The 23,319-nt window shown below is 38.2% G+C and overlaps 1 protein-coding gene across 1 annotated transcript in view; it reads right to left on the reverse strand.

The window, feature by feature from the left end:
- The window catches only part of F13A1 (coagulation factor XIII A chain), a 190,223-nt gene that overhangs the window by 129,096 nt on the left and 37,808 nt on the right, over nt 1-23,319 (reverse strand). Inside the window, exon 4 of the mRNA XM_037045364.1 lies at nt 4,937-5,188. Within this exon, the coding sequence (XP_036901259.1) occupies nt 4,937-5,188 (252 nt within the window). The remainder of the gene's footprint in view (nt 1-4,936; nt 5,189-23,319) is intronic.

Raw genomic sequence — 23,319 nt, forward strand, 5'->3', positions numbered from 1 at the left:
ACTTATAAATTCTTTAGCTTCTACATTTCCCATACTATTCTTGCCCCCCCTTGTCTATTTTCTACCTACCATCTGTGCTACTTATTCTCTGTACCTTTTCTCCCTCTTTTCCCTTTCCATTCCCCTGTTGATAACCCTCCATGTGATCTCCATTTCTATGGTTCTGTTCCTGTTCTGATTGTTTGCTTAGTTTGTTTTTGTTTTTGGTTTAGGTGTGGTTGTTAATTATTGTGTTTGCTGTTATTTTACTGTATATATTTTTATCTTCTTTTTCCTAGATAAGTCCCTTTAACATTTCATATAATAAGGGCTTATGATGATGATGAACTCCTTTAACTTGACCTTATCTGAGGAGCACTCTATCTGCCCTTCCATTCTAAATGAAAGCTTTGCTGGATAGAGCAATCTTGGATGTAGGTCCTTGCCTTTCATGACTTGGAATACTTCTTTCCAGCCCCTTCTTGCCTGTGAGGTCTCTTTTGAGAAATCAGCTGACAGTCTGATGAGAACTCCTTTGTAGGTAACTCTCTCATTTTGTCTTGCTGCTTTTAAGATTCTATCCTTATCTCTAATCTTGGCTAATGTAATTATGATGTGCCTTGGTGTGTTTTTCCTTGGGTCCAACTTCTTTGGGACTCTGAGCTTTCTGGACTTCCTGGAAGTCTATTTCCTTTGGCAGATTGGGGAAGTTCTCCTTTATTATTTGTTCAAATAACTTTTTCACTTTTTGCTTTTCCTTTTGTCTTTCTGGTATCCCTATAATTTAGATGTTGGAACACTTAAAGATGTCCTGGAGGTTCCTAAGTCTCTCCTCATTTTTTTAAAATTCTTTTTTCTTCATTCTTTTCTGATTGGATGTTTCTTTCTTCCTTCTGATTCACTCCACTGATTTGTGTCCCAGTTTTCTTCCCATCACTGTTGCTTCCCTGTGCATTTTCCTTTATTTCACTTAGCGTAGCCTTCATTTTTTTCATCTAATTTGCAAGCAAATTCAACCAATTCTGTGAGCATCCTGATTAGCAGTGTTTTGAACTGTGCATCTGATAGGTTGGCTATCTCTTCATCGCTTAGTTGTATATTTTTTCTGGAGCTTTGATCTGTCCTTTAGTTTGGGCCATTTTTTTTGGTCTTGGTGCACCTGTTACATAGTGACGGTTGGAGCCTTAGGTGTTCACCAGGGCAGGGCAACCCAAAGGCTGGGCTGTGACACTGTGTGTAGGGCAGGGGTCCGAGAGGGGATTTCTCTGCTCTCTGCCAGATTTCAGTCTCTTTCCCCTGCTTGCCCCAAGCAAATTAGGTCCTTCTGGTGCTGATTTCCAGGTGGGTGGGTTTGTGTACATTCTAGGACCCTGTGGGTTTCTCCAACTAACTCTCCTGTGAGGCTGGGAGTTTCTCCTGGCACCTCAAACACCGCAGGTGTTTTCAATTGGTATTTGAGGCTTTATTTCCCTGCACTGGGACCCTGGGCTGTGTAGTCTGTCTCAATCCCCAGTTTTGCCTGGTTTATCTGTGCATGAATGTGTGACTGCCTAGTTTACCAGCTGCCTTTGCGCCATGCCCCTCCAAAATCTGCCACCTCGCTGGGTCTGCCTGGTGTCGTCTTGCACTCCTGGGGTCTGCCAGCCACTGCCTGTGTGCCCAAGGTCCACCAGCTGCTGCCGTGCATGCCCAGGGTCTGCCAGCCACCACTTTGCTGCAACCCTCCCTCTGCCTGGCCTCCTGACTCTGCTCCTCCTACCAGTCTGGATAAATGTGTCTACTTTAATTTTTTATATTTTTATTTATTTATTTAGAGAGCGGGTAAGGGAAGGAGAAAGAGTGGGAGAGAAACATCAATGTGTGGTTGCCTCTCATGTGTCTTACTGGGGACCTGGCCTGCAACTCAGGCATGTGCCCTGACTGGGAATCAAACCAGCAACCCTTTGCTTCACAGGCCAGTGCTCAATCCACTGAGCTACACCGACCAGGGCAGAATGTATCTATTTTAACTCCTTGGTTATCAGACTTCCATACAGTTCAATTTTGTGTCAGCATTAGTTGTGTTTTGCTTCTAAATTGTTGTTGTCCTTATTTTGGTTGTGCGAGGAGGCAGTGTGTCTACCTATGATTCCATCTTGGCCAGAAGTCCCTACACTGTTAATGTTGATGGCACTAAGTCCATTTTTGTTCTTTCTTTAAACATCTCTACCAGCTCCTGGTGGTACTCATGTTTATATCTCTAGCTCAGCCATCTCCTTTGATTTCCTTATGCAGAAGCTTACTTGGTATTTTCACTTGGATGTCTCACAGATGTTACCAAATTAATATTTCTAGATGTAACTCCTAGCTTCACCCCTAGATCTTACCCTCCACTTTCCCTTGGTCTTCCCAGCTCTGAAAATGGCAACTCAGTCGGTTAAAGAAGATACATAGAGTAATTCTTGACTCCATCCTCTTCTTCACCTCCTCTGCTAATCCCTGTGCAGTTGCTATCCTAAATCCAAATCAGATTTCTGATCCATTTCCTCTTCTTCTTCCATTTCCTAGACTAGACCACAGTCTAGTCCATCACCACTGTTGTCCTGCACCACAGCTTTCAAACTGACCTCTTTGGTTTTATTATCAACTTCATCTAATTGGTGATACCTGGGGGGGGGTCCCTCTCTTCCCTTTGTGAAATATGGCATCTAATGCTGGGGCCACCTAGGTGACTCTTTCTGAACAGAGGTAACCAGAAGCTGCTCACCATGGATACAACTGAAGGAAAGGGGGCAGAGGTGGCTCTCCTACCAGGAAGATAAGCTTTGTCTCCTTAGTGGCTTAAGGTCTCGAGGTCTTTTTACTCAGCTTTCACCATGAGGGGTTATAGTTTCTGAAACCAGGCAGGACGGTTCCTAGCAGGTAGCCTAAGGTTATTAGACTAGCAACCTCCTGAATAGTTCTCCTATAAAGTTAATATGCCAGACAACAGAAGTAACTCTTTCTACCTTGAGAAGAGTGGCCACATATGTTGAAATTACATAGACATGTATCTCACACAGATGTTAACTTTACAGAGATGATGTCATCCAGAAAACTGCAAACCAACCAAACTTGGGTAAATTATATCATTATTTAAGTATCTTAGTGATTTTGTGAAAGAAAATATTGTGATTTTCTTTTTGCAATACAAAGACAGTCCATAACAAATTTATGACTTACTTATTTGATAAGTATGAATTTTAAAAATTAATTTTCTTATAGTAGGTCACTTCCTGTGTACTCCTCCATCTCAGTCTCCCTTGCTGATACCTTCTGTATCAGAATCTTAAATTATTGGTATTATTTAGGATTTGATACTACATCTTCTTTCCTTCCTTATCTACATTTTTCCCTGGGTGCAGATAATTCCCAAATATGATCTCTAAATTTTATCACTATACTCACAGATCAGAAATGATCATCAGAAATGACTTAGCTGTCATTTCTGCTTTATATTTAAAATTATCTCTAATTTAACATTTTCAAAATCTTACTTTGCCTCTATGCTAACTTTACTCCCTTCAGTCTTTTCCATCCCTGTAAATAACATCCCATTCACTCAGCTGCAGAATGCCTTTTATCTGGTTGACAAGATTACCATAAACAGGAGTGCACCTTTGAACTGCAGGTGGCTCAGTTAACATGTTATCAGCAACTGTGAATATCTGTCACATAGATAAAATTACTGGGCACAAGATAGTAGGGGTGGTGGGTGGGGAGTATAGATTTAGCTCAGTGCCATCTGCCAACACTAGTGGAATAGATAATTCAAAGAAAAAATCAGTAAAATACAGGTTAATGTTACATAGGCATAGAAACCATTGTTCATTTATTGTCTATGTCCAGATAGATCAACCTTGATTCAAATGCAGTCTCACAAACAAGGGCCATTCAAAATTAGCAATAGTATTGGCTCACTTTGGAAGATTTTAGAGAATAAAACACGTGGAGTAATATGTGAGAAGTCCCCTGCCTAACCCCCTACCCTTTGCAACAGCATGGATAGAACTGGAAAGCATTATGCTAAGTGAAATAAGCCAGGTGGTAAAAGACAAATACCATATAATCTCACTTTTAACAGGAACCTAATCCACAAAACAAACAAACAAGCAAAATATAACCAAAGACACTGAAATTGAGAACAAGTTGAGAATGGCCAGAGGTGAAAGGGGAGCTTAATTTCAGGGGAAAAGGGGAAGGATTTGCAGGAACAAGTATAAAGGACAATGGACAAAACAAGAAGGGTGGAAATGGGAAGGAGGTGGGGAGGGCTGAGGAGGGGTGAGATGGGATGGGGGTAAAGGCAGAAAACTGTATTTGAACAACAATTTTTTAAATCTGTCAAGAAATAAAAGTAAATAAAAACAAATAAAGTTACATGCTTGCACATCCAGAGTTACAGTTTATGAACTTGACATCCACAATGCATGTAAACAAATTTATGGCATTCTTTAGACATTAAGGCTTCCTGTTCTTGAATTAGAGATATGGAGAATTTAGTTCCACTATGGACAAAAATACAACTTTATTGTATTTTTCTGAAGCCAGATTATAGGTCTTAATATTTTTGAAAGTTGAGTTTAATAAACCTATTTTGTTCACAGAGTAATTGCAAACACAGAGTGGTGCCATCAACATATGATTTGATGATTAACTAATTGTGCTACTTTAGGCAATCTTTAATCATTTCCTGGAATACACGTATAAAGGCATTAATGATATATGTACACATATATACACATACATACATAACGGTTTTGTCCTCATATACATTAAGGACAGGTTTCTCATCTTTTTCTGTCTTTTAATCTTGGGGGAAAAGTGTATGTAGAAAAGGAACTTGTCTTCTAGAGTAATTCTGCTATAACTCTAAAAAAAGAAGCATTGTAAATATACAAGCTATTTTTTATGAGATAAATAAAGGCCTGCACTTTACCTTCACACCAAGGGTTGAAGAGAATGTATGTGTCCGTTTCCGTGTTCCGGCTGGTGCGGATTATCCCATAGGGGGTCCAGACAGCAACGTACATTCGGAATTTCCCCACGATGCACTCCGGAGAAGACTGGATGGACAGCCGGACAGACCTGTCCTCTCTCATGATGATTTTGGCACCCCACTTGCCACTTTGCAGCTCCGAGACGACAGGAACTGGGATGTAGGTTCCTTTGTTCTTTTGAGGGTAGCGCCCTATGAGAAGACAGCACAGTTTGGAGTAGATTTCACAAACCGGTTTTGTTCCCACTCTGTCATCTTATAGCTGGAGGTGGAAAATAATTTGTTAGACTTGAAGTCATAAGAATTGGGTTGAATTTCATTTCTGCTACCAACTATCTACATGATGCTAGTCCATTTTCTTATCCTTTTTGAGGCTCAGATTTGTCATATCTAGCTAAAAAACATAACAATATTTATAGGAATTTTTATTGGTTGGTTAGACAGTGAGTTCAAATAAGACAAATGAATACTAATCTGGAATGCAAAAACAAAAACGGAATTTATGGTGTATGGTGCAGTTATTATTTTCTGAAATCCTGCCTTCTAAAAAAGTTAGAATTGCTTTTTTAAGGACATAAGGCAATTTTTATTATTCCAGATATAATTTTATTATTTGTTACATTACCTGTAATAGGATTATATTTATAGGTTGTCATATATAACTATTTTCATACTCAACAAAAACATGTGTTGCTAATCTTAATGATTTAGGCATATGTCATAGGCAAGAATGCAGTCTTCAGAAGTAAATTATCTAAGTTTGAATTTTGGCTTTTCTATTTCCCTGGCCTTGCAATCTCTGGCAAATAACTTGACCTTTACAAATCCCTCTTCACTTCTCTTTTTCTTCATCTGTAATGATGCTTTGTATATAATTTCTTATGCATAACAAATATTTAGCTGTTAATTCAATGGCAGATTAAAACATCATTATATGCTATACAATTTTTCCAGGCTCATCATTCTTTACACATAAGCTATATCAGGGTAGATCTTATTTCTCTTTATTACTGCCATTTTGGACCAAATTCTTATTTCATATGTTAACCTCATAACTCTGTTTTACCAATGTGTTCCTGAAAAATCAAAGTCTTCACTGTATATAGAAAGTCAACCTCATAGCATTCTTTAACTCGTTTAAAGTTTAGTCTACAGTCTGGTTTATAAGATAATCAAGAGTATCAATAACTTAAACTGAAGCAAATCTTTCCATTTCACACATTTCCAAAATATATTCAATATATAATTCTTCTTCACTTGAAAAAATACATATCAGACTAAGTCTGCACATTATTTTGATTGTAAATAGAAGAAACTTCAAGAGTAAAACTTAGTCACTTCAATTGTTTTATATAAAACACAGAGGATACTAAAATAAAACAAATAAAAATGATGCTTTGTTTTAGCATATGCAATTACTGAGGTCTTTAAAATATTGTTTGGTAGGTCTTTAGTTGGAGATAGAGAATTCTGAGGAGGTGGTTTCATAAGTTACTGCTGTGAGAGGCTTAATCTTAATGAAAATAATTTACACAGTGCAAGACAGAGAGAAAGATTAGAACTCCAGGGCTTTGCTATGTGTTAAAGGTATCAGTTACTAAACATTCAGAATGAATGTTATAAATCTGACAAGGCTTTAAAACTGGCTTCCTGCCAAGGTGCAACAGTGTATAGATGTTGTTCTTGTGACTACATGGGGCTCAGCTTCTGAGAAGCCTGCATGAAATTCCACTTTAAAAAGCTGCTTGTTCCAAATGCACCCTCATCCCAGTATTTCCCATGTACGCTCCTCTTTGTGCATGATCATCTGGGAGTGAGGCCGACTTTCCTCTGGAGGCATTGTTGCCCTCTACAGCCCCCATCACTGCTGAAGTGTAGACATCAAAGGCAATCAATCTTGCTAGCTAAAGAGAACCATAATTCATTTATTGCAGTAGCTGTTGTCACTAAATACTGGCTTGGATTTAAAATACATGGTATTAAACACAACACAAGTTTGGTAAAAATAAACTTTCAGAGATAAAATCTATGCAATAATGACAGACTTATGATTTTTGAAGAAAAATGGATGAAAGGGATTTTATTATTTTTAAAATAATTTTTAAATAGTTACTTTTTTACTGTATTTTTTCCATTACCATTTATTCCCCTAATACCCCCTTCCACCTCCACCCACCCCAAAGGATGAAAGGAACTTTGAAATGAATTACACAAGAATGTTCCTTTGGGACTAGCAAAGAAGTAGGAGGGTGCTTCTGAAACCATGTGCTATGTCCCATGAACCTCAGCATCACCTTTGCACTAACATCCATTTTTGGTGGGAGCACTGAAATAATAAAGACACTTACTAGTTTCCATTATTACAAGTTACGAATTCAAAGGCTCATTAAATTTGACCTATAAAATTCACAGTATACAAAAAGAATTGCCTTTGAGCCCAGACACAACCTAATTTAAACACTCTTGTTTGTTTGAATGTTTTTTACTTATGCAATAAATATGCTAGGAGTTATTTCAAGTACTAGGGATACAACAGTGAATGAGACAGATTCCTGTGGTCATAGAGCTTATAGTCTACAGAAAAAGCCAATGCCTACACTGTTTATTATGTGCCCATCACGGCTTTATTACTTGTAACAAACTGGGGGAGGGGAATCATGATCATCATTCTAATTTGACAAATTAGGAAACTAAGACACAGGGTTATTTACACAGTGCCAGACAGGGAGAAGGATTAGAACCCCAGTGCTTTGCTATGTATTAGGGATATCAGTTAATCATCACTCAGAAGAACATTATCATAAATCTTATTTTCTGCCAAGGTGCTAGTGTCCAGGTGGTGTTCCTGGAACTACATGGGGCTCAACGTGAGCCACTAGTAAGTAGTGGAGCTCATATCTGAATCCAGTCTGGCCTGAGAGCCTGAGAGTTTAACCATTAAGCTTTGTAGAAGTTATATGTGTAGAAAATACTCTGTAGCTGGTAAGAACTATGTTCAAGTTAAGACTCCACAATTAACTATTGATGCTTCTTTGAGAAGTTTTCTTAATTGTCTAAGCTTTCCTTTTCTTGTCTCTTGGCAGTTTAGTTCTGGAAATGGAAAGAAAATAAAGTTTATAATTATTTATAACAATTATATAAAAATAATATAATTATTATTATATTATATTATAATATAATATAATAGAAGCTTCATGCCTGGCACACAGTATGGGCTGACTCAGGAGATACTTACTGTTTGTGTTTGAAACAGCTACTGGGAAAATTAGAAGGAAGAAGAGGCCATTTTAACCTCACTGGTTCTGAATCTGAAGAGAGGTGGGTGTCCCGGGGCAGGGAGCTTTCATGGCCACAGGGAGAGCTGCCTCCGACCTTTACTGTGTAGGTGTGGGCAAAGCACTCAGACTCTCTCTGTGAAACCTTCATTTATTCCCTAAAATGGGAGTAATAGGGGTTGTAGTTGTAATGAGAAGGGCACCTTAATAAGTGGTATAGTTATTATTATTATTCCTCCATTTTCCCTGGCTTTCTGACTTTTCTGCTCCAGAAGTGGGAAGCCAGGATGGGTTCAGGCAATGAACCTATAGAACTCAAGTCGACTTACTTTCAAAGGTCAGTTTATTCCAGATTCCAAAGTCTTGAGCTGACTAATATTTCTGTCAGAAGAACTTACACAGGCCACCCTCATGCACACACACACACACACACACACACACACACACACGCACGCACTCTCTGGTGTTCCTTATTAAATGAGAAAGCCCTAATAATTCCAGAATTATCAAGGAAGAATCATCTGAAACCTGTACCTCACTGATAATTTCTGATTTTCTGAATGGCCATTGTAATTTTATTTATGCTCCAGAGCAGGAGTTGGCCAATTATTGTCCAGGGAGTACATGTAGCTTGCCACTTTGTGTAAAGTGTTATTGGAATACGGTCCAACTCATTTATTTGTGTATTATTGTGCTACAGCAGCAGAGTTGGGTAGCTATGACAGAGACCATATGGCCTGCAATGCCTAAAATCTTTAGTATCTGGCCCTTACAATAAAACTTTGCTAACTTTGTCTTGGAGAATTTTACACTTTAGTTACTTAAGGGGTAATTTATCATTGACACAGAATCTAAGACTCAGGCCTAAGAAGAAAATACCATTACCTACTTTCTCCTTTCAAAGAAAAATTTGGTATTAAACCAACAGCAAACATCTGTGCTACTATTAGGTCAACATTTAGTTTCCTTAGCATGTCAGCTAAACTCCTCACAGTTTCAGAGTGTGTTGAAGACATAGCAAGTTAGTTGTAATTTTTTATTGCTTTCACCGTACGTAGCTAAAATATTCAATTTTATTGCTGTATCAGTTGTCAAGGCCTCTCACATAGAGATGGAAGTAAAATGACAGGAATAAAGGTTTGTATCCTGGGGTCCTTACAACAGCCCTTTGAGGGATTTTNCAACAGCAAACATCTGTGCTACTATTAGGTCAACATTTAGTTTCCTTAGCATGTCAGCTAAACTCCTCACAGTTTCAGAGCGTGTTGAAGACATAGCAAGTTAGTTGTAATTTTTTATTGCTTTCACCGTATGTAGCTAAAATATTCAATTTTATTGCTGTATCAGTTGTCAAGGCCTCTCACATAGAGATGGAAGTAAAATGACAGGAATAAAGGTTTGTATCCTGGGGTCCTTACAACAGCCCTTTGAGGGATTTTTCACAGATCAGAAATTGAAGCTCCAGGAGGTTGTTACCTGCAGGACATCGTGTAGCTAGCCAGGCAGAGAGGAGACAAGGCTTGGACCAAGCTCTCTGTGCTGTGAAGACCATTCTCCTTCCCCTGCATCATGCTACCTCCACAGAGGTAAGGGGATAGAGCTGGAGGATTGCAAATATGAAGGAGTCCAAGAGAAGAAGAAAGGGGGACAATCCAAAGGGTATGAGTCAAAAGGAGAGTGAGGAGATACACTGTGGTGGATGGCAGATGTGTAAGAAAGAAGTATGAATCCAAGAGCTTAATGACGGGTGGTGAGAAAGAAGACCTGGTAGACAGGAGACTGCAAGAGGGTCTCAGGACTCCAAGAGATTTATTTGATCTGGGAAGGTTTCTAAGGTGGTGTCAGTAACTGAAGGGATAAGGGTGTGCGGTGCTGATGACAGGTCAGGCCATGTTGGCACCAGACCAGCGTATAGGGGAGAATCCAGGAGCAGGCAGCAATTACATTCAATCCAAAGGGAGAAAAAAAAAACAGATTTGCAGGCCTTTTCATATTCACTGTATGGAAAAGGTGATTATTAATGTGAGACTTGACATGTCAATAGTACCTCAGGGTATTGTCGCCTGATCCATTATAGCATGTTTAATTCTGAATGTAATGATTTCAGTGACAGCACTGGGGAAGAATTTCCCATGATTGAATTGTGAGTAAGGAAGTTGTGACAGAGTAGTATTTCATTTCATTAAATAGCCCTTCTCACCCCCAGAAGGTGGCACATTTAAGAAACCACAATCAGGCTGCACTCTGAACACCCATCCATCAACACCCATGACTGCCTGCCAGCTATCCCGGGCCTATTCTGGATGTGAAACACAGTCCTACACAAGTGATCACCATTCACACATTTGCTGGAAGTGTATAATACCTAGATAGATGGGTTTTTTGTACCCCACCCCAATACTGTGTAATTTTGTGTTTAAACAAAAATGTGAGCAAGACAAATAAAATCAGAAATTGTAATGTCCCAGAAAAAAATCCTCATTTTGTTTTTTTAATTTGATCTTTATTGTATTTTTCTATGACTATTTAGTCCCCTTATACACCCCTCCCCCAGCAATTACCACACTGTTGTCTATGTCCATGAGTCATTTTTTCATTTTGCTCTAACCCTCCATTTCCTCTCCTCTCCCCCCTCTCCCCAACTAGCTGTCATCCTGTTCTCCATCTATGAGTTTCTCCCCATTTTCCTTGTTAGTTCAGTTTGTTCATTAGATTCTACATATGAGTAAAATCATATGGTATTTCTCTTTCTCTGATCGTCTTGTTTCACTTAGCACAGTGTTCTCCAGGTTCACCCACAGTGTTGCAAAGAGTAAAATTTTCTTCTTTTCTACAGCCAAGTTGTATTCCATTGTGTAAATATTCCATAGTTTTTTTTTATCCACTGATGGGTACTTAGGCTGTTTCCATATCTTGGTGATTGTAAATAATGCTTTAATGAATATAGGGATGCTTATGTTTCTTCAAAGTAGTGTTTCTTCAGATGTATTCCTAGAAGGGGAATCACTGGGTCCAAGGGAAAATTCATTTTAAAATTTTCCTCCATTTTGCTTTCCCCAGTGACTGCACCAGTCTGGATTCCCATCAACAGTGCAAAAGGCTTCCCTTTTCTCCACGTCCTCACCAGTACCTATTATTTGTTGATTTATTGATGATAACCATTCTGACAGGTGTGAGATGGTATTTCATTGTGGTTTTAATTTGCATTTCTCTGATGATTGTTGATGTTGAGCATCTTTTCCTAAGTCTATTGGCCATCTGTATGTCCTCTTGGAGAAGTGTCTATTCAGGTCCTTTGCCCATTTTTTAAATTGTGTTGTTTGTTTTTTTGGTGTTGAGTTTTGTAAGTTCTTTATAGATTTTGTATATTAGCCCCTTATTAGATGTATCAGCAAATATGTCCTCCCATTCTGTGGGTTTCTTTTTATTTTGTTAATGATTTCCTTTGCTGTGCAAAGTATTTTTTGTTTGATATAGTCCCATTTATTTATTTAGTCTTTTGTTTTTCTTGCCTGGGGAGATATATATGATAAAATATTGCTACAAACAATGTCCAAGATTTTGCTGCCTATGTTTTCTTTAAGGATTTTTATGGTTTCAGGTCTAACTCTTAAATCTTTGATCCACTTCGAACTTATTCTTGTGTGTGGTATAAGGAGGTGGTCTAGTTTCATTTTTCTTCATGTATCTGACAATTTTCCCAAATCATTATTGAATAAACTACCTTTAGCCCATTGTATGTTGCTTGCCTCCTCTGTTGAATATTAATTGACTATAAAGGTATGGGTTTATTTCTGGGTTCTCTATTCTGTTCCATTGATCTTTGGGTCTGTTTTCATGCCAGTACCATGCTGTTTTGATTACTATGGGATTATAGTATAGTTTGATATTAGGCAGTGTGATTCCTCCAACTTTGTTCTTCTTTTTCAGGCTCACTGTTTGTGTGGGGGGCCTTCTGTGGTTCTGCACTAATCTTTGAAATATTTGTTCTAGTTCTGTGAAATATGTCATTGGAATCTTGATAGGAATTGTGTTGAATCTAGATTACTTTGGGTAGTATGAACATTTTAATGATGTTACTCCTTCCTATCCATGGTCACAGTATTGCTTCCATTTATTTGTATCTTCTTCTTTTTTCTTCAATGTCTTATAATTTTCTGAGTACAGGTGTTTTATATCTTTGGTTAGGTTTATTCCTGGATATTTCATTCTTTTTGTAACAATTGTGAATGAGATTGTTTTCTTAACTTTCTTTTCTTAGTTCATTATTGGCATGTAAAAATGCAACTGATGCTCTGGCTGGTGTGGCTCAGTGGATTGAGAGCCTGCCTGCAAACAAAAGGGTCATCATTTCAGTTGTCAGGCTACACGCCTGGGTCGCGGGCAGTGTCCCCAGTTGGGGGTGTATGAGAGGCAACCACACATCGCTGTTTCTCTCCCTCTCTTTCTCCTTCCCTTCACCTCTCTTTAGAAATAAATACATAAAATCTTTTAAAAATGCAACTGATTTCTGTATATTAATTTTGTATTCTGACACTTTACTGAATTCATTTATCAGTTTTAGTAGTCTCTGTGTAATCTTTGGGGTTCTGTACATACAGTATCATGTCGCCCACAAATGATAAAGTTTTACTTCCTCCTTTCCAATTTGGATGCCTTTTATTTCTTCTTCTTGTCTGATTGCTGTGGCTATGACTTCTAGAACTATATTGAATATGAGAGATGAAAGCAGACATCATTGTCTCGTTCCCAATATTAAGTGGAATGCTTGTATTTTTGACCATCGAGAATGACGCTGGCAATGGGTTTGTCATATATGTCTTTTATTATGTTTAGGTATGTTCCTTCTAATACCACTTTCTTGAGAGTTTTATGATAAATGGGTGCTAGATTTTATCAAATGCTTTTTCTGCACCTATCAATATGCTCATGTGGTTTTTATTTTTTATTTTGTTCATGTGCAGTGCCACATTTATTGATTTGTAAATGTCATACCTACCTTGCATTCCCAGAATAAATCTCACTTGATCACAGCTTATGATCTTTTTTATGCATTGCTGTATTTGGTTTGCTAATATTTTGTTGAGGATATTAGCATCCATGTTCATCAGGGATTTGGTCTATAATTTTCTTTCTTTATAGTGTCTTTATCTAGTTTTTGGGGAATAATGCTGGCCTCATTAAATGAGTTTGGGAGGCTTCCCTCCTCTTGAATTTTATGAAATAGTTTGAGAAAAAGAGGTGTTAGTTCTTCTCAGAATATTTGGTGAAATTCACCTGTAAAACCATCTGGCCCAGAGCTTTTGTCTGTTGGTAGTTTTTTTATTACTGCTTCAATTTCACTAGGTGTAACCTGTTTATTCATATTCTCTGATTCTTCCTGATTTAGTTTTGGAAGATTGTATTTTTCTAGGAATTTATCTGTTTTGTCCAGTATATGAAATTTATTGCCATAAAGTTGCCCATAGTATTTTCTTACAATTCTTTGTATTTCTTTGGTCAGTAGTTATCTCTCCTCTTTCATTTCTGATTTTATTTATTTGAATCCTTTCTCTTTTTTTCTTGATGAGTCTAATTAAAGGTTTGTCAATCTTGTTTATCTTTTCAAAGAACCAGCGCTTGGATTTATTGTTCTTTTGTATTATCTTTTTTAGACTGTATTTCATTTATTTCTTCTCTGATCTTTATTATTTCCTTCCTTATGCTCACTTTAGGCTTTGTTCATTGTTCCTTTTCAAGTTCCTTTAAGTGTGAAGTTAGATAGCTTATTTGTGTTTTTTCTTACTTTTTCTTCTTCAGATAGGCCTGTAATGCTATAAATTTCCTTCTTAGGATTGCTTTCCCAGTGTCCCACAGATTTTAGATTGTTGTATCCTCATTTTCATTTGTTTCAAGCTATCTTTTGATTTCTCCTTTGACCTCATTATTGACCGATTCATTGTCTAATAATGTGTTATTTAGTTTCCATGTCTTTGTGTGTATTTTTCAGTGTTCTTCCTGTGATTGATTTGTAGTTTCATAGCATTGTGGTCAGAGAAGCTGCTTAATGATTTCAGTCTTCTTAAATTTATTGAGACTTTTTTTGTGTCCTAACATGTGGTCTATATTAGACACCATTCCATGTACACTTGAAAAGTATGTATATTCTGCTGCTCTGGGATGAAATGCTCTGAAGATAACAATTACATCTATTTGACCTAGAGTGTCATTTGAGGTTGTCTCCAGTTGATTTTCTGTCTGAAAGATCTATCAGTGAAGTCAATGGGGTGTTAAAATCCCCAACTATGACTGCATTTCTGTCACTCTCTTTATGTCCATCAAGATTTGCTTTACATATTTAGGTGCTCCTATGTTGAGTGCATAAATATTTACTTGGGTTATATCCTCTTGTTGGATTGTTCCCTTTAACTTTATGTAGTGTTCTTCTTTGTCTCTTAGTATAGTCTTGGTTTTAAAGTCTTTTTTGTCAGGTATAAGTACTGCTACCCCAGCTTTCTTTTCTTTTCCTTTGGCATGAATATGTTTTTCCATTCATTTATTTTTCTTTGTGTGTATCTTTCAATCTGAGATGGGTCTCTGGGAGGGAGCATATATATGGGTCTTGTTTTCTTATCCATTCAGCTACCCTTTGTCTCTTGGTTGGAACATTTAAGCTCTTTATATTTAAGGTGATTATTGATAGATACATATTTAGTGCCATTTTATTGAAGACTATTTTCCTTTGTTTTTTCCCTTGTTCTTTTTCTTCTTCTTAAAGCAAGCCCTTTAAAATTTGTTGCAGTACTGGTTTGGTGTTAACAAACTCAGCTTTTTCTTGTCTAGGGAGCTGCTTGTCTCCCCTTTTATTGTGATAGCCTTGCTCGGTAAAGTAGCTTTGGTTGTACGCTCTTGCTTTTCATCACCTTGAATATTTCATGCCTCTCCCTTCTAGCCTGAAATGCTTCTGTTGAGAAATCAAATGACAGTCTAATTTGTGTACCCTTGTATGTAACTACCTGCTCTTTTCTTGCAGCTTTTAGGATTTTCTCCTTGTCTTTAAGCCTTATCATTTTAATTATGATGTGTCTCAGTGTATGCCTCTTTGGGTCCAACTTGTTCAGGACTCTCTGAGCTTCCTGGACTTGTGTGTCTTTTTCTTTCATCAGATTAGGAAAGTTTTCTGTCATTATTCTTCAAATGGGTTCTTGGTACCTTGCTCCCTATCTTCTCCTTCTGATATTCCCATGATGGGGATGTTGTTACACTTCATGTTGTCCATGATGTTCTTAAGATATCCTCATTAATTTTTTTTCTTTTTGCTGCTTTGCCTGGGTGTTTTTTTTCTATGTTGTCTTCCAAATCACTGATTTGATCCTCTGCTTCATCTAACCTACTGTTTATGCTTTCCAGTATATTATTGATTTCAGATACTGCACTTTTTATTTGTAACTGATCCTTTTGTATGTTTTCTATGTTTTTTTTCATGCCGTTGAGCCTCCTTATAATCATTAACTAAACTCTCTATCTGATAAATTGCTTGCTTTTATTTCATCTAGTTCTTCTTTTGGAAAATTCTCTTGTTCTTTTCATAGGTTTTTTTCTTGGTCTTTCCATTTCAGCTGCTCCTTTGTATTTTCTGCCTTATTTAAACTAATCAGAGATACATCCTCAAGCTGTAATCAGCCACCTGGGTGAAGCACCACAGGTTAGGGCAGAGTAGTTCCTGCAAGCAGGCCCATTGCTTCCCCTCAGGCTGATGCTGCTTGGAAAGTAGTGCTCTGCCTGAGAAAGATGGCTTCTGCAGTATGGGAAATGTCTCAGCACAGGTATACTGGTGACTATTCCATCAGTTTTCTCCCCAGAGCCACCAACCCCAGACCCTCAAGTATCTCTAGTCCACTCTGCCCTCCTTCTGTGGAATGCCAGAGTAAGTGGCTGCAAACAAAATTTTGTGCACTGGTCCTTTAAGAGAGTCTCTGAGCCTCAAGTTATCTCTCTCTGGCAGACAGAAACCCTGCTGGTTTTCATAGCTGCATGTTATCTGGGTTCCTTTCTGGCTCTGCTGCTGTAGGCTGGGGAGCCCAGCTTGGGGTTTATACCCAATTCTTCTCAAGGGGAACCCCCAGCCTCTAAAATATCCCCCCAGAACTTCAGCTGCTTCCCATGGGAGCCCAGCCAGCCCTTTCATGACTCCTCCACACTCCCTACCAGTCTCATTGTGGTGAAGTGGTTTTATCTGTCTGTCCTTGATTATAAGGCATCTCTCCACCTAGGTTCAGTTGGTTATTCAGGATGATTTCTCTACAGTTTTGTTGCCATTCCAGATTGGCCCTGAGAGGAGGTTAGTGTAGGTTCCACTTACTCCTCTGCCATCTTGGATCATCCTCATTTTTTTATCTCTTCTCAGCTAAAAAGAGATCAGCATTGCAAAAGAGGAGGAAGTGCTTCATTTTGTTTTTAATAGTGTAGCTTTTGAAATTGAACTACAAAAAATGAAAAATATAATTGCCAACTACATTCCTTCACACCCATCTAAAATTGGTGCCATCTTCCCAATTTTGATGATCTAGGAATTAACATATGTTCTTAGTTTAAATGCTTGTTTTAATCTGCAAATTATTTTTGAGGCCACAGAGATACTATTTGTAAGGCAAAATTTGGTTGGACCATGTGCTTATATTGGAATGCCCCTGTGCTTTCTTTAATCTCACTCTTCCCTTATACATACGTGTGTGAATAAAGAGAAATGCAGCTACCTTGACCCTTTAGCCCCCTAGCCTGGTATCAGGAGAAAAATGGTGAAAATATTTAATTCCTTTGAGATTTTATCCTTTTCCAACTTTGGTTCAATGGGCCTAAGCTTATTGCATGGCCTTTTCATATTAGTTTCACTTACAAGTTGGCAGGAAAAAATCTACCTCTGGCTCAGACTAAGTTATATGTGTGACCTTGGGGAAAATTTACTCTCAGTCATTCATTTCATATCTGAGAACCCACTGTAGGCAAAGCCCTACATAGGTAGTACCCCACAGAGGAATGTGTTACATTTTAAAAATTAATTATTTAGTCCATTGATGACTTTGGAATATGTTTACAAAAAATACAATATCCTATGTGGTGATTAGTTCCCGGGTAGTCCAGGAAAGCCACTAATTAGCATATTGCAGGGTAAGTATGGTTGAAAATTGTTGGTAATAGGATATTTCTTACTTCACCTTGCTGTGTCTAGAACCTGTAAGGATGTACTCAGCATGGAGAAGTAGGTCCATGCAACTGAAAAATACACACCCGTCAGTCACTGTTTCCCCTGATGCTCTGACATGAATAAGCTCGTATGTCAGGACATCCCAATTTCTGTCACCTCATGGGCATCTCAACTGTAAATCAAATGCCCTATGCTATCTTTAGTAATAGTGAGACTTCTGATTGTGCAAATCTTAATTAATCACCAGAAAGCTCCAAAAAACCTTTTCCCTTTATTTACTTAGAGATCCATTTTTTTTATTAAACTGAACTAATGATATTATCTTATTTGTCTCCATAGCCCCACAGAATGTCACAAGCCTTGCACTGAATGAGTGCCCAATAAATGTCAATGGGATTGAATTGAGCTTTTGGCAGCTGTCCAGTCCCATTGAGAATATCACAGAGACTTTAGAAGCCCTGAAAGAGATGCTTGCAGCAAGCCCATTGTCAGTTCCAAGAGCCCTTCACACAAAATGAAAGCTAGTTCTGAACTTTTCTTTCAGAGGGTGTTTTCCATTCAGATATAAATACTTTCAAGCTGAACATTGACTCCATGTAACTGCAAGACTTTCTTTAATAGTGAATTCTTACGAGAAAACTGTCTCCAAGGAACTCATGAATATATAATGCCTCTATCTGGTAAGTTAAATTTCATAATGTTAATTAATTTTTCCATTCGAAACACTTGTGTTTCCCAAGATGCACCTTTCACATTCAAAATAATCAACCTACTTCCAAATGAGCCCTGCAAGCATTTCTGTGACAGTGTGTTCTGTGGGGCAGAGTTAGAAGTGTGAATGCAGTGCCTTCACACTTCCAGTGCCCTAGGGTGGAATGGGGGTACATAGAGAGCAGGATGCAGTAAGTCCCTGAATAACTTGGAAACACCGTAAGTCCCTGAATAACTTGGAAACACCGGGTTACTAACTAGAGAAAAACAACAACAACAACACAACACCACCATGATCAAAAACTAAACAATCAAAAGGTACAGAAATCTCAGATGATAGCAACAAAGGAGAAAAACACAAATGTTTAAAAGCCAGTCATTTTAGTAAGGATGTCCAGGAACATGTCCCTTCTATTTCACACCTTATTTTATATAGCTGTAGATATATAGGTATAGATATATGTGTAGATGGATATATGATGTTTCCTAAAGGAAGAAAGCTGCCTGGCACTCTTACTCTGTGGCTCCAGCACACTGGGGAAGGAAGAGGAACTTCTTGAGGATAGGAACTGGGTTTTATTTAGCTTTGTATGTGGCTTACCTGATGTTTGGAACATAGTAGGTGCTTAAAAATATTTGGCAATAGTAGGTTTTCTGTGTACCTTAATTTTATTTCACTTTTCTTTCTATCTTACCCAATTCTCTTAAAATATTTTTGAAGTAAGATGTAATTTTTAGCGCATATATAGATATATCTATCTCTCTATATATATCTATATATATGAAACCAGCACTGTGCTAGACTCTTCAAATGATTCAGAAAAAATAATGAAGTGACCACCTGCTGCTGACCATCCACATGAAGATGTACATGCCTTCGATGGCCAACCAAAGCCATAATCTGGATGTGAATAGATGGGGCCCTGGCTCAGGGTACTGCCAAAAATGTAGAGAGGAAGAGAGGACAGGGGATTAAAGTTCAAGGAAACTTCAACAGTATTGAGGTAAGAAAATGTCTTCATCTGTGAAATAAGACTGTAGAGCTTCTTCAACAAATTTGATGTACATTTTAAATGTGCCTACAGGATACCAGGCTTTAGCTGGGATTACTTGCCATGAGGAACAGGTAGGGTGGAAGCTTCAGAAACATAAATCATCACAACTGCTGGGTGCAGTATAAACCCAGAAACTGTCCCTACAAAAGTTGAAGAGGACTCCTCGGAGAATGTGGCTTTGCAATATAATCTTAAAGGTGGACAGGGTGGGAGGAGCCTTCCCAGCAGAGGCAATAATAAAATAATGGAGTCTAAGGGAGCAAGAAGACACTCTGGACACCTGTGGCAGGAGCAGCAGCTGACTTGTGCAGGGTAAGAACCACAGAGAACTTTGATGCTGTGCAAAGGCATTTAGATTGTACCCCAGGAGGGACTGGATATGAGGCAAGCACCATCAAAATGCTTTAAGTGGCCTGATGAAGTTTGCACTTACTTTTAAGCATCACTCTGGCAGAAGGATAAAGAGTGGTTTGGAGAGGACAAGAGTGGAGCCAGGGAAACCAGTCAGAACACTGCTGAAGTTTTCTGGCAGGACATGTCAGTGTCTCCAGAGTGATAACTATTGGTTCTGGAGGTACAATAAGTGGAAGCATGCAGGTAGAAGCAAGAAGCTGGGCCAGAAGTGAGATGCTAGCTCTGAGTGGGAGAAGCTGGGCCAGAGATAAACCCTAGGTTTTGTTCATTCTTCACCAAAGAGATTTTGAGTGCCTACTAGCTGCCAGGTACCATTTTAGATATTGGGCATGCAGCCACAAGAAAAAGTCATCTCTTCTAACCCTCGGAGTCGTGACTAAGCCTCAAACCTTGAGGAGCGTGCTCTTTTGAAGAGTCTGCTCCAAAAATTAAGAGACTGGTGTGGTTAACTGCTATGCTAATTTACTTAGTGAAGCTGGTTTTCTAGAAATTCCCTTAACCACATGTGTGTGTTACCATATTTGAGAGAAGACAGAATATTTTTAGTCTTCAAGAAAAAATAATTAATGTAAAAATCTCTACTTTTTAAATGAAGTTGGCTATAGAATATTACATTACACTGTAGATTTGTTCATATTGCTGATCCAATTCCTGAGGAACAGGAGTTAGAGAATTCTAATTTTAATTTGAGTTATAGGTTATCAACTGGGGTATAATAACTACTGTTTGTGCTTATCTACTGTGGTCACAACAGCAAAGTAAACTTAGTAAACCTTTTTTATTTTTATTTCTGAGCATGACCACATGGGTGTCAAAGAAGGTAGCTATTGATGTAGTGTGGTTGAGAGATTTACTCTATAGGCAATTATTGAGCCCTGTGCAATTGCCAGGTACTGTTCTATGAGCTGAGAACACAGAGATGTCAACATAGATACATTCATGGAGCATAAACATGAACATATATTATCTACTTATACATATATTCTATGACAAATGGAGATAAATACAATAAAAATAAATAATGTAGCTTAAGGGGGTAGAGAGTGATGGGGTTACTCAGCAGGATACTCTGATAAGGTGACATTTGAGCAGTGATATAAGGAAAGTGAGGAAATTAGCCATGTAAACATTGGGTGAAGAGCATTGTGGTAAGTGCGAAGGTCCTCAGGAAGGTAATACTCGAGATGCTCAAGGAGGAGGGTGATGTGCCAGGAACAGAGGGAACTGTATGGAGATCCATAGGTGGTTAAGGTCAGGGAGAGCTAGGAGATCAACCTCAGGCCTTGTAGACTGTTTTCAGGACCTTGGAATTTATTCTAATTGGGAAAAGAAGTCACTAGAAAAGAACCATGTTAAGTTATTTTTAAAAATAAATTTGGTTGCTGTATGAAGACTGTAGAAGAGCAATTAAGACTTTTATGAAAATCTCTTGACTTCCCATAATATTCCCATTTTGATTGTTGATCATGAAAATCCTTCCAATAGAGAACAAATTAGAGAAAATGCTAAAATGCTTTTATCCCTAGAAAAGGCAATACATTTGTTTAAATTTGTTATTCTATGATAAGAAGCCTTTCCTAAAAGCTGGTCTTAACAGCTGGGAGAGAACTGGACATTGGGAATAAAGAAGCTTGCTCATGGTGGATGGTATAAAAATGTGGAAGTACAAAGTTTATCTATGTCACAGTTGTTTTTAGAGCAAGCTCTAGCCCTTTCCAGGCATGAGTTTAAATGAAGCTCTATTGTTTTATCAGTCCATAGAGGCTGAACCCTACTAGGGTCTAGGGATATGAGGAGAGCGTTAGGAGGTTGGTGTCACAATGTCTGGTTTATTATACTTTGATGGATTTTATGATTGTAAACCAAACTGCATAACAGCTTTTTGTCCCTCCTCACTACAACAGTTATGCAACACTTTCAACTGACAAAGGTTGTTTCTACATGTCTTGGGGTTCTGCTCCCTTCAAGCTGGGCACTGGAAGCCCAAGGCAGGTTTGGAGACAGCAAGAAACACACTGTACACTGAAAGTAGGGATCACTTTATTTGTAGACTTAAAGGGTATAATTTGGCTTCCCATGAATGACACCCAAGTCCAGTCTTTTGGAAAATGGCACAGTGAGAAAATGTTGTCTAAAACATGTCACTACTCTTAAACTCCAAAGTATAACTCTAAACTTAGAGTATGTATTCTGAAGTTTCACATTGTCTGCTGAGTGGCCAAAGAATCCTCACTTTGGGACTTCCTCTCAGCTTGTCTTCCCTGGAAGCTTCTGGTAACCCCAGATCTCCACACTGTACCCCATAAAAATAGGCATTTGGCAACTCATTCTAAAGGAGTTGGTCTCAGTTAACAGCTAATGGCAAGATTTTGGTAAATCCATTCTTGCTAAAATTTAAATATCTAATAAGATGAATTACACTTTTTTACTTCCATGTTTACCCTTTACAAAAATAATTCCTTAGCATTATAAATGAATAACTACCATATTTAAAATCCATCCATTGCATACAAATTGGAAAGGACATGGGTTCCTATTCAGTGGACCCTGTATTCTTCCAAGACATTTCCAGATTCCAGGCCAGGCACCAGGCCTGGAATACTAGTAATCAGGATTCAAATTACATGGATTCCTCCTCGAGGGAAGAGAATAGGTATGAGGAGCTTGATTAAGGTATCACTATACTTGTGTAAGTTATCATTATGCCTAATATTGAAATAATACATTCTTGTTGTTTTAAGCCACTGAGATTCTGATCACTTGTTCCAGCAGCAATAGAAAAGTAACCTAAACACAAAGCACGTTTTTGGCACACTGTAAAGATTCACTAAATGTCATTTTATGAATGATGCTGCCATTGGCCATATACTCATATTCACTCTAGTGTCCCCAGATATGAATTAAGAGAAACTTCAAAGAAGAGAAATGTTATGAAGTCCAGAGGTCATGGGTCAGGAGTCACCACAGCCATACCATGGAGGCAAAAACAACGGTGAGAAAAAACTAGGTTAGATTGGGAAATACTGAAAGGAGGTAAAATAGCAATGAACATACCTCAAGCCCAGATCTTGATTTCTAAATATCACTTTCTTAAAAAGAAGCAGAGCTCCTTGGAGAAATTGTTTCCAGGACTGTGGTGTGGAAAAAATATAAGATGAGTCTGAAACATCTTATTGTGCCAGAAAATAAGGAAATAAAAGTACTGAAGCCAAGGACTTCAGTAGGAAGTCCTAATTTGTTCCAAATTAGAGGAACAAATGAAGGCTAAACTAATTGAAATGAAGGAAAATGCACAGGAAACCAATAGTGATGGAAAGGAAACTGGGACTCAAATCAATGGTGTGGACCAGAAGGAAGAAAAAAATGACCAAACAGAAAAGAATGAAGAAACAAGAATTCAAAAAAATGAGGAGAGGCTTAGGAACCTCCAGGACATCTTTAAACATTCCAACATCTGAATTATAGGGGTACCAGAAGGGGAAGATGAACAGCAACAAGTGGAAAACGTATTTGAACAAATAATAAAAGAGAACTTCCCCAATCTGGCAAAGGCAATACACTTCCAGGAAATCCAGGAAGCTCAGAGAGTCCCAAAGAAGTTGGACCCAAGAAGGAACACACCAAAGCACATCATAATTACATTAGCCAAGACTAAAATGAAGGAGAGAATCCTAGAAGCAGCAA

This window comes from Sturnira hondurensis, unplaced genomic scaffold (assembly GCF_014824575.4).
Source record: "Sturnira hondurensis isolate 20B ecotype Veracruz unplaced genomic scaffold, ASM1482457v3 Scaffold0004271, whole genome shotgun sequence".
Classification (NCBI taxonomy): Eukaryota; Metazoa; Chordata; class Mammalia; order Chiroptera; family Phyllostomidae; genus Sturnira; species Sturnira hondurensis.